We start from the raw sequence: 14474 nt of genomic DNA, 5'->3' as shown, positions 1-14474 counted from the left end.
ATATATAAACTTATATTTATTTAAATATGTTTATATACCTTATTATATTTCTATTTTACATATTTATATTTTTATATTTTTATTTGCATATTTATAGATTTTAAAATTTATTTTTATTTGCATGTTTATATATTTTAAAATTTATTTTTATTTTTTAGTTTAATGTGAAGGATGACACAATACAGACGTTATAATTTACATCATCACAATCTGAAGCCAACTCTTAATTATGATACATTATAAGTGTTTCTTAGCCAATCAGTTTTTATAACACTAAATTTATATATTTGTATATTTATTTAAATATATATTTATACATTTATTTAAATATGTTTATATATCTTATTATATTTTATTTTATATACTTACATTTTGTATATTTTTATTTAAAATAAAATGCTGTAAATGTCTTAAAGATAATTATCGAAAATTATCTTTTATTACAGTGTATCTTTCACAGTTCTATTTCCCTGAAGCACCTAGCCTAGAGATCTGGTCTAGATTGAGAGATCTGGTCTGGATCTCTAATCTAGGGTAGAGAATGAATTCTCTACAAATCCATCTCCCAGTGGAAATCCCCAACCAGTGACACCAAACCAGTCAATCCCTGCACAAGAAGCAGCCCAGAGCGTGGCGAGCTCCATTTCTCCTGCTCTGTGCCGGTGCCCAGGGCAGAGGGCAGGGACTGGGCAGTGCCAGCCCTGCTGGACCCAGCCCAGCTGAGGTCACCCCCTCCTGCAGGGCTCACAGAGCCCCCTTGTTCGGTGACATTCAGCACTCAGAGAGAGCCGAGGCACAGAATCCACAAAACCACAGAATCCACAGAATCCCAGAATTCTCAGAATCCACAGAATCACAAAATCTCAGAATTCACAGAACCACAGAATCCCAGAATTCTCAGAATCCACAGAATCACAAAATCTCAGAATTCACAGAACCACAGAATCCCAGAATTCTCAGAATCCACAGAATCACAAAATCTCAGAATTCACAGAACCACAGAATCCCAGAATTCTCAGAATTCACAGAATCACAGAATTCAGAGAACTCTCTGAATCACAGAATCCACAGAATCCACAGTCCCAGAATTCTCAGAATTCACAGAATCACAAAATCCCAGAATCACAGAACCACAGAATCCCAGAATTCTCAGAATTCACAGAATCAGTGAGTTGGAAGACACCTTCAAGACCATTGAGTCCAACCCAGCCCCAACACCTCAACTCAGCCCTGGCACCCAGTGCCACATCCAGGCTTTGTTAAACGCACCCAGGGATGGGGACTCCAGCACTTCCATGGTTCCTGAGAATTCCCAAAATTCTCCTAAATTCACAGAATTCCCCCAAATTCTCAGAATCCCCAGGTTGGAAGAGACCTTCAAGACCATCGAGTCCAACCCAGCCCCAACACCTCAACTCAACCCTGGCACCCAGTGCCACATCCAGGCTTTGTTAAACACACCCAGGGATGGTGGCTGCTTCTTTTCGAGCCTTTTTTTGTGCTACCTTGGAGCTCCAGAGCACAAATTCCAGGCACAAACCCCTCTGGTGGTGCTGGGAAGCTCCCTCTGCTCCTTGACCTTTCTGACATGCCCATTTTGGGCAGAAATCCACTGTTCTCTGGTCTTCCAGAGGGGCACAAACACACAGGACTTTGTTTCTAACTCCAGGGAAGTGACACGGAGATCTCTTCTGTTTCTAAATGATTTTTAAGAGCCTTGAAGTGCCTCTAAATCCTTATGATAGAACCTTCCAGCTCATGCTTAGAGCACTCTAGGCAACTCTCCCTGGCTCCCCATTGCACAGAGGCGAAGGGAGGCACAAAATCCCTCCCAAAGCTGCAGATTTGGGCTGCTCTGCCCTCCCAGACACGTCCTTTAGCCAGGAGAGGATCAGCTCTCCTCCTCTGAGCTGCTCTGAGCCCTGCCAGCTTCCCTGTACCAAATAAAACAGGCTCAGTTTTTCCTCTGAGCTGTTCCCTGGCAGGAACATTTCCCTGCTCTGTGCCCCGCCCATCCCATCCCATCCCATCCCATCCCATCCCATCCCATCCCATCCCATGTCCTGGGGCCCTGTACCCTTCTGGGAGCCCCACAAACCCCAGGGGCCAAGCCACAAAGGGACAGGGAGCACAGGAAAGGTCTCAGTGCTGCCAAAAATCCTGCCAAAAGCTCAGGGAATGGAAATTAGTGAGCTTGGAGCAAACTGTGAATGGAGGGGGCAGATCAAAGGACAAGGGGCAGGGAGCCCACAGCAAACAGCTCTGCCCCTTGTTGCCAGAGCCCTGGAAGTTTCAGCATATGAAGAGGGCAACAAAGCACAGGAAATAAAGAAATAAATGCCCACAATTGTGAGAAATGGATTTATAGAGAGTTCTCAAAGCAGAAGGCTCGCACAGTGAGCATCTGTGTGCAAACCTGGAGATGAGAAATGCTGATTTAGAAATGCCATGGAACAGTTCAGACATTGTGGGGAGAGAAATGGAACCGGAAAAGAAGTTTCAAAAGATGACCTTACAAAAAAGATTAGATGCTTTGGAGAAATAGAACTGTGAAAGATGCATTGTAGTAGGAGCCACGAGGGGTAATTTTAGATGATTGGCTTTAAAACATTTACAACATGGTGTAGCTAAAGCAAATAAACAAAAACCACTTATAATGGATTATAATTAAGAAATAATTAACTTCTGATTGCAATAGTGTGAATTCTAACATCTGTATTGTCTCACCCTTCTCATGAGACTGAAAATAAAAGTCTTTAAAACACCTCTCAGTTGCCCCATCTCTGGGTCAGAAAAGAGTTTAATCCAACACACAATGTGTTCCACAGCCCCTCTGCTCCCAGAGGGAAGCAGCAATAATAAATAATAAAATAAAAATAATAAAAAAATTAAAATTACATAATCCTAGTTTTAGGCTGCAATGGGTGATTATACCACTGGATCTTAAAAAAATAATCTTGTAAATAAAATTTACTATTAGAATTTATTGGCAATTCAATTAATAGCCAATGCTGTAGCTGTTAATACAGACAGGAGATGATAATAAACACTACTAAACTAACACTACTAATTAATAAAAAATATGAATGAAGTTAATAACCACTCCCTGTCACCACCCTGAGAGGACAGAGGGCAAATGATGGGTGACACCAGAGTGTCCCTTCTCCTTTGGCCCCAGCTCATAAGAATTAATTGCTGTGTCCTCATCTGAGCCCTTGATTAATTATTGGAGAAACAAATGACCTAAAGTGACCCCTATGACCTAAAGTAACCCCAAACAGGACCTCAAATGACCTCGAACGACCCCAATGACCTCAAGTAACCCCGATCATGACCTCGAACGACCCCAATGACCTCAAGTAACCCCGATCAGGGCCTCAAATGACCTAAAGTAACCCCGAGCAGGGTCTGAAATGACCTAAAGTAACCCCTGGAAAACCAAAAAATTCTCAAATGACCTCAAGTAACCCCTGTGACCTCAAATGACCCCTATGACCTCAAGTAACCCCGAATATGACCTTGATTGACCCCAATGACCTAAAGTAACCCCGATGAGGACCTCAAATGACCTCGGACGACCCCAATGACCTCAAGTAACCCCGAACAGGGCCTCAAATGACCTCAGGTAACCCAATATCTTCATTTCACCCCAATTGCCCTCATTTCACCCCTCAGTGGCTCCTGTGAGAGGTTTTTTTCCCAAGTTCAGTTGTGCCCCATGTCCCCAGTCACCCTCCCTGACCCCTCTGTGGGTTCCCCTGTGACCTGAGTGTCCCCTTTTGTCCCCAGCTGGTGTCCCCTGCACCAGTGTGTCCCTGTTGGTTCCATTTCTGGGCCCCTCCTGGCTCTGGAATGTTGGAGTGTGGCAGAACATGGATTAATTGTGCCTATTTTATATGTTAAATATTCATATATTGATATATATGAATAGATACCAATGAGTATTCAATTAATGGATTCAAATATATAGAATTATTTTCCTATCTTTATTAATAGTACATTCTAATATCTCTATTCTAGAGTGGTAATTCATATACATGTATATCAATTCTAGAATTGTGTGACATACCAATTCTAGACTTGTGTGAGATATCAATTTATTTATTTATTTCTATAATTTCCATGCAATAACTTTAAAAGTCTGCAGAATATTCCCTTGGATTCTCTTCCTGGGTGGTAACTTCATGTTCTTCTTGGTCCTGATGGGTTAGAGCCTTTATTCATTGATTCTCTCAGAATATGTTTAATTACTATAATCTTCATATAAATCTTTCCTGGCCTCTGTCAGTGGCCAGAATATAAATTTGAATTTACCAGATAATTGTGGTGATAATTATAAAATAACTCCAAAGTCAGTCTGCAAATGATCCAGGAGATTGAAATCCTAACATTTTCTTTTTCCAGCACTTACAGAAACACCACAACACACACACACACCATCTGCTACAACAAAGGAAATTTTATTTAAAAATAAAACTTTGTTTTGTTTTCTTTCTTACTGACACAGGTGAATGAAATCCCAAACAAAGAAGCTCTTAGTGGGCAGCATACAAGGATGGAAACAATTAATAAATAACATTAGTATAACCTCTAAACATTAACAATGCATCTGCAAACAAAATGAGGACTTTAAACCAAGTGAACCTTAAAGCTCAGCTACTCTCTGTAAGAATATTTACCTTCTGTTTTTCCTTATTCTTTACAGATCTGAAAGGATTAAATACTGCTATTATAATTTTATATTAATGACACTATTATACTTTTTTTTTTAAAAAATCTCGTGAAAATCTCAACATTTTTTAACACTGATATTTTACAAATTGGTATTTGTCATCCATGAGAAAGAACAACAGGAACAGCAGTTCTTCCTCCACTGGGAATTTCAAACAAAAAAGATTTCTAGGAGGAACTTTAAAAATAAATTTCCTTATTCCCCACTAATCTTTAAAGTGGCACCTCTGAGAAGGTGCCCTGGGAGTTGCATTTTTTCTTGCTCAACTGAAAAAAAAAATAAAACGAACAAAAACCCAACAAACCAATCAATCAAACCACATTTACAGCAAGGAGCCTGCCTCAGGATGAGCTACAGAAATGCCACCAGTCTGGTGCAGGAGCCACATGCTGGGCCCTGGGGAGGGCTGGGGTTAAGGACATGCACAAAAAAAGGGGAAAATTTGGGATTTCTGCTCAGCTCTGCAGGAAATCACCTGGGTCCTGCTCAGGGGGGAACCTCCTGCTTCCCACAGCTCCTGCTGGGAGTGTTCCCCACTCCTGTTGGGAGAGTTTCCCACTCTTTTTGGGAGTGTTCCCCACTCCTGCTGGGAATGTTCCCCACTCTTTTTGGGAGTGTTTCCTGCTCCTTTTGGGAGTGTTTCCCACTCCTTTTGGGAGTGTTTCCTGCTCCTTTTAGGGACAGCTGCAGGACACCCCCAGCATTTTTTACCCCATCCCACGCTCCTGACTTGGCCCCGAGCTCGGCACAGCACCAGTCCAGACACGGAAGCTCCACGGCTGAAATGCTACAAAACACAGTGTCAGAGTCCAAGTGAGCATTGCCCATCTCTCCTGCTCCTCCTTTGCACCCTTCCCAAAGAAGTTTGGTGCTGCTTGTCCAGCTCTGCTCATTTCCCCACAGGGGTGGATTCTCAGATCCAGCCTGGCCACGCAGCATCCCCTTAAGAAAGGCACTAGACATTTGGGTCGTTTTTCCTTTTTAAAGTAGCATCAGAAATGTAATTTTCTTAAGAATAAAGAAGTGGGAGGTGAAGGGAAAGAAGAGCAATCAATCTTGGGCTTAGAAAGAACAAGAAAAATCCACTGGGCAGCGCCTGGATTGAGCTGGCAGAGCACAGCCTCAACACATGGCCAGGACTCTGCTGCCCTCAGTGGAATCAGCAAATTCTTAACGTGTCTAAGGAAGAAAAGGCAAGACTTAACTTTCTTAAATCAGTTTGAGACATAAACAAGTGCACAGAAAGGACACATGCAGAGAAATCAGCACTACATGCCACAAAGATTGCTCTCTCTAATCTCTAATACCCAGAACAACACCCACAGGAACATCTCTTGGCACAAAGACCCCAAAGGCAGGCCTGGAACAGCTCTGCCAAGCAGGATTTCACGGAAATTACAGCCAGCCTGCCCTGAGGGGCTTGGAGGGGACAGGGAATCACTGGTGCCACACACGCTGGGCAGGACAAGAGTTAAGGCTTTGGAGCTGGCTGGGTCAGCCTGGCTCAGCCGTGGCAGCAGTCACACTGAGCTCACACTGCAGGACAGACAGCAAACGGCTCCAAACCAACACAGAGCCCAGTGGGAGTGTGACAAAGAGGGAAATAAACCCCTCACTAAAGGGTTTGCACCTGGATCTGCAGGACAAGGGACTGTTTGGCTGCTCAGGCTGCCCAGTGTGACACAACAGCCACAGCTGTCCCCTCTCCTGCCTCAGCAGCACCTGGGCTGGCCTGGCTCCTGCAGAGGCTCCCACACATCCCACAGGGAGCAGGGCTGGCACCCCTGGCAGCTGCACTGGGGGCACAGGAGGGAGAGCAGCTCTTCCTCCCCTCCTTCTTCCCCCAGGCACTGAGCCCACCTTCCTCAGGAGCCCTGTGCCCTGCAGAGCACCCTGCCCACCGCCAGACCTGGCAAATGCCAGCCCTGACCCCAAACCAGCCAAGGCTGGGGTCAGGGAGCGTGGCAGGAGATCTCCCCAAGCTGTCTGAGTGTTTTCTCCACTACGGAGAGGAGAGGAGTAAAGAGAGACACTTCAGCCTGCCTGGAAGCCACTGCAGCGATTCAGAAAGCATTAGGTCTAAAGAGAAACCTCAGCTTGAATTCAAATCCACTTTCTGCTCTGCTAACAACACTCCTGAAGGCCTCTCTGCCACTGCAGCCAGCTGGCCCAGCCCCTGGATTCCTCAAAGGGCCAGGCTGCACCCGAGTGCCAGAATCACTCCAGCAATATTCCAAGCTGCAGCCCTTAGCCCAGTGACCTCTGCTGACCTCAGGGAGATGCAAATAATGCTGGACATGCTCCAAAGGCCAAGAGCCTCTCAGGCTGACAGGCTGTGATCTGTCTGTGCCTCCCGGATCTAAATCTTCTCCAAAGGAATCATCCACTCCTCTAATATGAACAGAGTTAAGTAGCTGAGTAGGCAAGTCAGGTTTTTCCAACCCAACAGCTGAGTTCTGACCTTTAAAACCATGTGATCACAAATACAGAATTTTTTTCCCCAGGTCTGTTTTAACACCAGACCTGGCAATACCTTAGAGAAATGGAAATGGAAAGGAGAGCCCCCATGTTGTTTGGACAGCCATGCAGAGAACTGCTGCACTTCTGGGACTGCAAAGCAGGTGAAATTCCAACAAACACATCAGCTGCATCTACCAATTCCACAAAACACCCTGGCACGACGATGGCTCCTGCAAAAGCTCTCTGGAGGAATGTGTGTGAAGGCCACTAGTCTGCAACAGCCACCGTGCAATGAAGATAAATAAAACGTCCTATTTACCAGGTGCAACATTCCTGGGGAAGAGCAATGGGAGTGTCCAGTGACGGCTGCTCCAGCCCAGCAGGGCCACAAATCAAATTTGAGCACTGAAGCACAAAATGCTCAAGGCTAAGAGAGGAGAAGCAGCAGCCTCAGTTCTTTGCTCTTGCTCAAATTCTTTGCTCCCCTCTCCCACCCCTCAAAACCACGCCAAGCTCCTCCAGCTGCTGCAATCTGGTGCTGCCAGTGCAAGAGCACACACACACACACGAGAGAAATCCAACTGCCAGCATCAAACTCCCTGACAGAAATTCACCCTGCTATCTCCAGGCAGCAAGGGAGGACTGGAATCAGAAGCAATAACTGCTATTGTTACAGGCAAGAGGGACACACCACGGCCAACAGGAAGCAATCAAAGGATCCTTCCAAGGTCTCCTATAAATTCCCAGCAGAAAGTGACCTCCCAGCTTCTCTAAAAAGCCTGAGCCAGACACACAGCAGCGAACAGATCCAAACCTAGTACCATGAACCACAGGACACACCACACCGACCTCGAGACTTTGTTTCTCTGAGCATCCACTTAAAATTCACAGCACAAAACAACTCCCCCCAGCCTCCAGGGCATCGGCTCGGGGATCCCTTGTCACAATACCTTTCTCTACCAACACCCTGGAAATAAATCTGTTCTCTCAGACAAGAGGTAGGGGTAAAGGACTCCAAGACATACACTGTATAAAACACCGCTCCGCTCCATCGCACTGCTTTGAAATCTGGAACCACGAAAACCTGATAACTGATTCTCTTAAAGAGGCAGGACTGACCTCAGCACGAAGTCTCTAAAGGAACCCCCTTCCCCTTTGGTGCACAGCTGGGCAGCAGCTGCCCAGGCAGTTGGTCCGCAGCAGCTCAGGTGTGGAGGTGCCCGTGTGCTATGTGGCCACGTGCGCCGGGGAGGAGATGGACACGAACTCCCGCAGAATATTCTTGGCCATCTCAATATTGTTATGTGCAATGACCAGAGCTTTCTGAATGTCCTGATATGAGTAGCCTTGGCTCATGAGGTTCTCGATCTCGCTGGAGAGGTGCAGGGAGGAGCTGGCCCCGCTGCTGGCTCCTCCTGCTTGGCAGCTCCCGGCTTTGCGCTCCGAGTTTATCCGCCGGGGCAGCGGCTTTGGCGGCCGCTCGGGGACCTGGGAGCCGTCTGAAAAACCTGTGAGGAGAAACAAGTGCATCACTTCAACAAAAAGACGTGGAAAGTTTGTTTGGAACGAAGCTGAGATGACAGCAGGGAGATAAATGCTGTCAAAAAGCTGTCACTGAGCTCTGCTGCTGTCTCCAGCCCTTTTATCCTCCTTCCCAAGCTGCTCAGCTTCCCCACCTGGGTGCAAAAACAGCTGGGGATGTTTTTCTTAATTAGCAAGGCTCATCAGGCTCATTTAGCAAGATAAAACCACATTAAAAAATGGCATAGGATCTATGTGTGTAAGCAGAGCTCAGACATCAGCCTTAGAACCAGAAAAAATGACACAGTGAATATTCAATGCACCAGACATCTCATTTCCTTCTAGGATCAGACAGAACCCCCTGGTTTAACTGTCCAGAGGCTGCTCCCTCATCTCTGTGTGCACAAACTCAGGTCCAACTCAGCCATCACAATTGCTTCAGCAACTGAATTATGCTCTCTGAAGGGTCAGCAACGGAATTATGTTCTCCTCTTCCTCTGCTGAAGCTCTCCCTGCCTAATGGCAGATCAATAAAGCTCAGCCTGTTCTGCTTTTCCCTGAGTCATTCTGATGTGACACTGCCCTGCAGCCACATCATGCACTGCTGGGAAGAGGAAATAACAGCCAATAAACCAAACAAGTCACCAAACTCTCCAAGGAAAAAACACATTGTTTAAGATGCTGATGCTCATCCAGCATCTGACTATTTCTGAGTTTTAACCTCCTGTATCATTGCAGAAAGCATTTTTTGTCAATCACAGGAAACTTTTCCACACGGATGTTTGACATCACCTTAAAGAAAGATTTATTTGTCTCCTGGAAAATGTCCTCAGGGCACTCCATAGAGTTTTCTGGCAGAGAACTGGAGTACAACAGACAAATCACGTCCACACAATTCCTTTCTAAGAGTGAGCACTGCTGTTTGCTCAGAGCAGCAGCATTGTGGGGTCTGTCTGAAAAACTTGTCCCAAAAGCCCTGAGACAGAGAAGGCTCTTCAGGAACCAGATTCCCTGCAGCTTCCTCACCAACCACAGCTCAGTCCAGCTCCCTCATCTTCAGAATTCAAGTTTCTCACACATAAAAAGCTTTTTGTACATGTGAGAAGAAGGTCTGCCCCCTCCTCTGCCCCAGACTGCCTTCTGGAATTGCTGTTTCAGCTTGAGCTGGATCAAGTTTCAGAGACCACGGGTCAGTCTGAAAGGACAACTGCTAAGACAGTTATTTTGGTAAATCATTAATTAAAACTGCAGAGTCCAGCTCCTGAGAGCATAAATCTGCCAAGATGAATCCCACAGCAGTCAGGCTTGCCTGCACCAGTGCCTTGCTTCCCACAGCAGTAACAATCAGCATTTTCCACATTTTCCATTTTCCTAGCCCTAAAGCAGGACAACAGCAGTGTTATTTCAGGGCTGTAGAAACAGAGTGTCAATGATTAAACTCAGTACGTCATCTGGGAGGGGGGTGGGACTTGCTCTGTTTCTTTTTTATCCCTTTCAGCCAAATTCTACAGACACAGAGACAGATTTAAAAAGTGAAAAGGGGAGGTGGGGCAAAAATAATGAACTTTTCTGCACTAGAAAACTCTTCTCTGTGCTAAAGAAGGTCAGGGAAGTGGAATGGTGAAGGAGGAAAAGAGAAGACTCACTGGGGGAAGGGGTTCTGGGTACAGGAGGTTCTGCTTCCAGAAGGAACAAGAAACTCATTCCTCCTCCTTGGCAAATCACCAGCACATTCAGACTGAAAACCCCCAACAAGAAGAGTTTCAGAGCTTCCTTAAGAGCTGCTGAGCAGGAAATAAGTCAATCATTATTCAGAAAGGCTCTTGGAGACACGAGGCTTTAGTTTTTCCCTCAGAGAATGTGCCTTGCAGCCAGAAGGACACCATGTCCTCTATTCCCCAGGGACAAAAAGCTGACCTTGCTGAGCCACTGGTCCCTGCTCAGAGGAGCTCAGAGCATCAGGAGCTGTGTGCAGAACTCTTGTGCCACCTGCAGGCACTGGCAGTGCCACAAACCCTGCCAGGCCAGCCCTGCATCTTCCACTTGGCACAGGGACACAATCCCTGAATGGTCTGGGTTGGAAGGGACCTCAAAGGTCCTTCCACCCCCTGCCATGGGCAGGGACACCTTCCACAATCTCAGGGTGCTCCAACCCCCAATCCAACCTGGCTTTGAGCACTCCCAGGGATGGGAAATCCTGTCTGACACCCTGGTACACCGTGGTACAAAAATGGTCTATGCTCTGCAGGAAACAGTGGCTTAAGGAATGTACTTTAAGCTGAAAAAACCTTCTCCTAACTGAGACTTCAGTGTGATTTGCAAGCTTGGGGATTAAATGACCAAGGCAGCACATTCCAAGCTATAAATCGAACAAAAGCTAAAATAAATCAAACAAAATACCTAAGAACCAATTCTGCCTCATAAACCTGATTTTCCACCTTACATCCAAAACCTTTGGTGAGCGACACAAGTTCCAAAGACGCAGAGCCAGGCAGCAGCAGCACAAGAGCTCTCTGACCTGTGACGGGGTCGTTTTCCAAGGACATTCGGCTGAAGGCAGGAGTGGCATTGGAGATATCAGACAGTGTGCGGCGAGCGATGGCCACGGGCAGCGGCGCCTTGGGGACATCGTAGCCATCCTCTTCATTCTCTGACTCCTCAGGGCCATTGCTGGCAGTGGCTGCTGCCAGGTTCCCTTCATCTGCAAGAGAAGGCACATTCTGAGCTCTGGGGCTGAGCTGCCTCTCAAGGCAGACTCCACCCCCATTTTCCAAACACTGACAGGACACCGAACTGAAGTTTTGCTGTTAAAACCTCACAATTAATGGCAGCTCTTTCCAGAAGGGAAAATTAAAGCACTGGAATGCTCTTCCTAGGGAGGTGGTGGAATCACCATCTCTGGATGTGTTTAACAAAGACTGGACATGGCACTGGGTGCTACAGTCTAATTGAGTTGTCAGGGCATGGGTTGGACTTGATGATCTTAGAGGTCTCTTCCAACCTCATTATTCTGTGATTCTGTGTCTCTGTGACTCTGTGATTCTGATTCTGTAATTCTGTGATTCTGTGATCCTGCAATTCAGTGATTCTGTGACTCTGCGATTAGGTTAAAAATACTTGAGAGATTCAGTATGCATGAAGTACAGACTCATATTTCCACATACATCCCAGCTATTTTAACAACAAAACCAAATGTAATTCCTTTCATTCAGCCTAAAATGCTGTTCCATTGGGAGCAATTCATTGTAGGCCAGTTCCTCAGCTGTTCTTTAGCACACCCACTCACCAGAAGTGTTGACAGCCTCGAAAGCAGAGGATGCTGCTTGGGAGTGGATGTTGTACATTGCTTCATACATGGAGCCCTCGGGCTGCTGGTCACAGTCCAAAACTCTGAGGGAGAGAAGACATTCCCCATCACACAGGTGACAGTGGCCACCACCTCCACCCTGTCTCTGTGACAGAGTTTGTGCACAGCTTCTTGTTTCAAGGTGAAATCACCGCTGCTCTGTGAAATATTTGTTCTAGAAAATGCTCTATTAATGTTTATTGCAGTAGAGTACCTCAGCTTAAAAGAGTTAAAATGATATCACCCAAACTGATACCGCTGAAAATTACATTTTAGTAGGAGTTTTGAATTTCAGTAAAATTACATTTTAGTAAGAGTTTTGAATTTCTGCTCTCAAAAGGTTCTTGGCAGAGAGAGTGGGAAGGAAGGGGATATCTGAGTCCTTTAATACTGTACAAGGACTCTGCAAAGTGGTCACATTTCCTTTATTGCTATTTTAGTCAAGATCTGGTGAATATCACTGGGGGAATTCAGAAATCTGAGCAAGCAAAATTCCCACCCTGATGTCCCAAATGTGCTGCCCCAGAGCTGGGAGGAGGAAGTGCAGAACCAGCCAGAATCTCACCGTAAACTCTGAGTCATTTCCAAAGGCATTTTGAGCTCTGGCTTTTGCACAGCAGGACCTGGAGGCACCACAGGCAGAGAGGATGGTGACATGTATTCAGTGTCCTCATCGCTCTCAGACTGCTCCCCAGGAGGCAGTTTTGGTACAGGCAGTGGTCTGGAGGCAGGAGAAACAAGATATAAAACATTTACACCAAATCTAATTAATACCAAGGTGCCCTTTAAAATCCACAGTCACCTCACAGCAAGTCTGTCTAAAGAAATAATTTGGTTTTCAGGATGCAGCCCACAAGGTCGCACCAGCACAAGGTCTTGATGCAAAAGGAAGTGACAATATCATGCACATTTACATCACACAAAGCCCCACTCAAAAGTGAATTTACTAAAGAGCTGATGGCAACTGCCACAGCCCAGGGGAACTCCCACCACTCCCCACAGCTCTTTGATTTCAGCTCCTTTCTCTAAATTGTGTTTTGAATCTGTCAGTTTAAAACTAAGACTGAAAGAGTTGTGCCAGCTCTGTTCCTGGCACCAGCACCCCGCAATTCCCACTCTGTAAGGCATAAAAGATCCCAACAGACCTGGCAGCTAAGGAGTAGATGGCATTGGCAGATGAGGAGGGTTTGATTTTGGGGTGTTCACACTCTGAGGTTGCTGCTGGACCACTGTTGGAGCTCTGCAAGACAAAATTCCAAACCAGGAATCAGAAACAACGCATGGCCCAGTGTAGCTGCAAAGCCACTCCTTCAACAGCCTCTGTGGGAATGAAGCATCCTCATTTCTTCCACAGAATTTATTGGCACCTCAGAAATCTAGGAATTCTCTGACAGCTTTCCCTCAGTGAGGACACTGCAGGGGCTTTCCTGCAGGAAGAACTTCACCTTTTGATGTTCCAATAGCCTTCGCAAATTCAGCTGAAACAGGCCAAGATGGGAGCCAAGAGGAAAAGGATGCAGACAAACATACACAATTGGAGACAGGATAAAAACTGTGCACGTGCCATTTTCTTAGAAAAATCTGGCTAAAAATTTGCTTCTTTAAATTTTAGAAAGCTGGAAGCATTAGAAGGGAAAATTAAGGAAATGGAATCGAGGAAAGCAAAACTGCCTGCAGTTTGTTTTAGAGAACAAAATGTCAGACTAATCAGTTCACTGCTAACAGTGTCCTGCAGGTGAACAGACCCAAACTGAACTCAGGTTTTATCCAGTCAAACTCCTCACAGCTGATGTGGTAGTTTGCTCAGGGCTGAAAAGCCAGCAGAGTAAATGAGAATTTTTCAGAGAATGTGGTGGTGTTCACAGGGGTCTCAGGACAAGGGAAGAGATGAGAATCTTGACTCCATGTTTCAGAAGGCTGATTTATTACTTTATGATATATATTATATTTAAAAAATTATATATTAAAACTATACTAAAGAATAGAAGAAAAAATTTCATCAGAAGGCTAGCAAAGAAAAGAATAAAATGATAATAAAATCTTGTGACTGACTAAAGAGTCTGAGACAGCTGGACTGTGATTAGCTATTAATTAAAAACAACTACATGAGACTAATCAAAGATACACCTGTTGCATTCCACAGCAGCAGATAATTATTGTTTACATTTTGTTTCTGAGGCTTCTCAGCTTCTCAGGAGAAAAGATCTTAGCAAAAAGATTTTTCATAAAATACATTTGTGACAAGAGAACAACAGAAAACTGTAGCCATGATATTTTCTGAAAAATCCTTTCCTTAGGATTTTTTCCTCCTGAGAAGCTGAGAGGCCTCAGGAACAAAATGTAACCAATGGTTATCTGCTGCTGTGGAATGCAACAGGTGCATCTGTGATTGGTCTCATGTGGTTGTTTCTAATT

At 45.3% G+C, this 14474-nt stretch overlaps 2 protein-coding genes across 2 annotated transcripts in view; both read right to left on the bottom strand.

The window, feature by feature from the left end:
* Positions 1-8244, bottom strand: part of VWA1 (von Willebrand factor A domain containing 1) — a 15004-nt gene extending 6760 nt beyond the window's left edge. The window contains exon 1 of the mRNA XM_014309742.2: positions 8218-8244. Within this exon, the coding sequence (XP_014165217.1) occupies positions 8218-8244 (27 nt within the window). The remainder of the gene's footprint in view (positions 1-8217) is intronic.
* The window catches only part of CBL (Cbl proto-oncogene), a 30106-nt gene continuing 20071 nt past the window's right edge, over positions 4440-14474 (bottom strand). The window contains exons 12-16 of the mRNA XM_005427659.3: positions 13205-13299; positions 12625-12780; positions 12000-12103; positions 11232-11414; positions 4440-8700 (exon numbers count right to left, since the gene is read on the bottom strand). Coding sequence (XP_005427716.1) covers positions 8420-8700; positions 11232-11414; positions 12000-12103; positions 12625-12780; positions 13205-13299 — 819 coding nt within the window. The 3' untranslated portion in view covers positions 4440-8419. The remainder of the gene's footprint in view (positions 8701-11231; positions 11415-11999; positions 12104-12624; positions 12781-13204; positions 13300-14474) is intronic.

This window comes from Geospiza fortis, unplaced genomic scaffold, assembly GCF_000277835.1.
Source record: "Geospiza fortis unplaced genomic scaffold, GeoFor_1.0 scaffold37, whole genome shotgun sequence".
Taxonomy (NCBI): domain Eukaryota; kingdom Metazoa; phylum Chordata; class Aves; order Passeriformes; family Thraupidae; genus Geospiza; species Geospiza fortis.
This window is presented reverse-complemented; position numbering and strand designations above follow the sequence as displayed.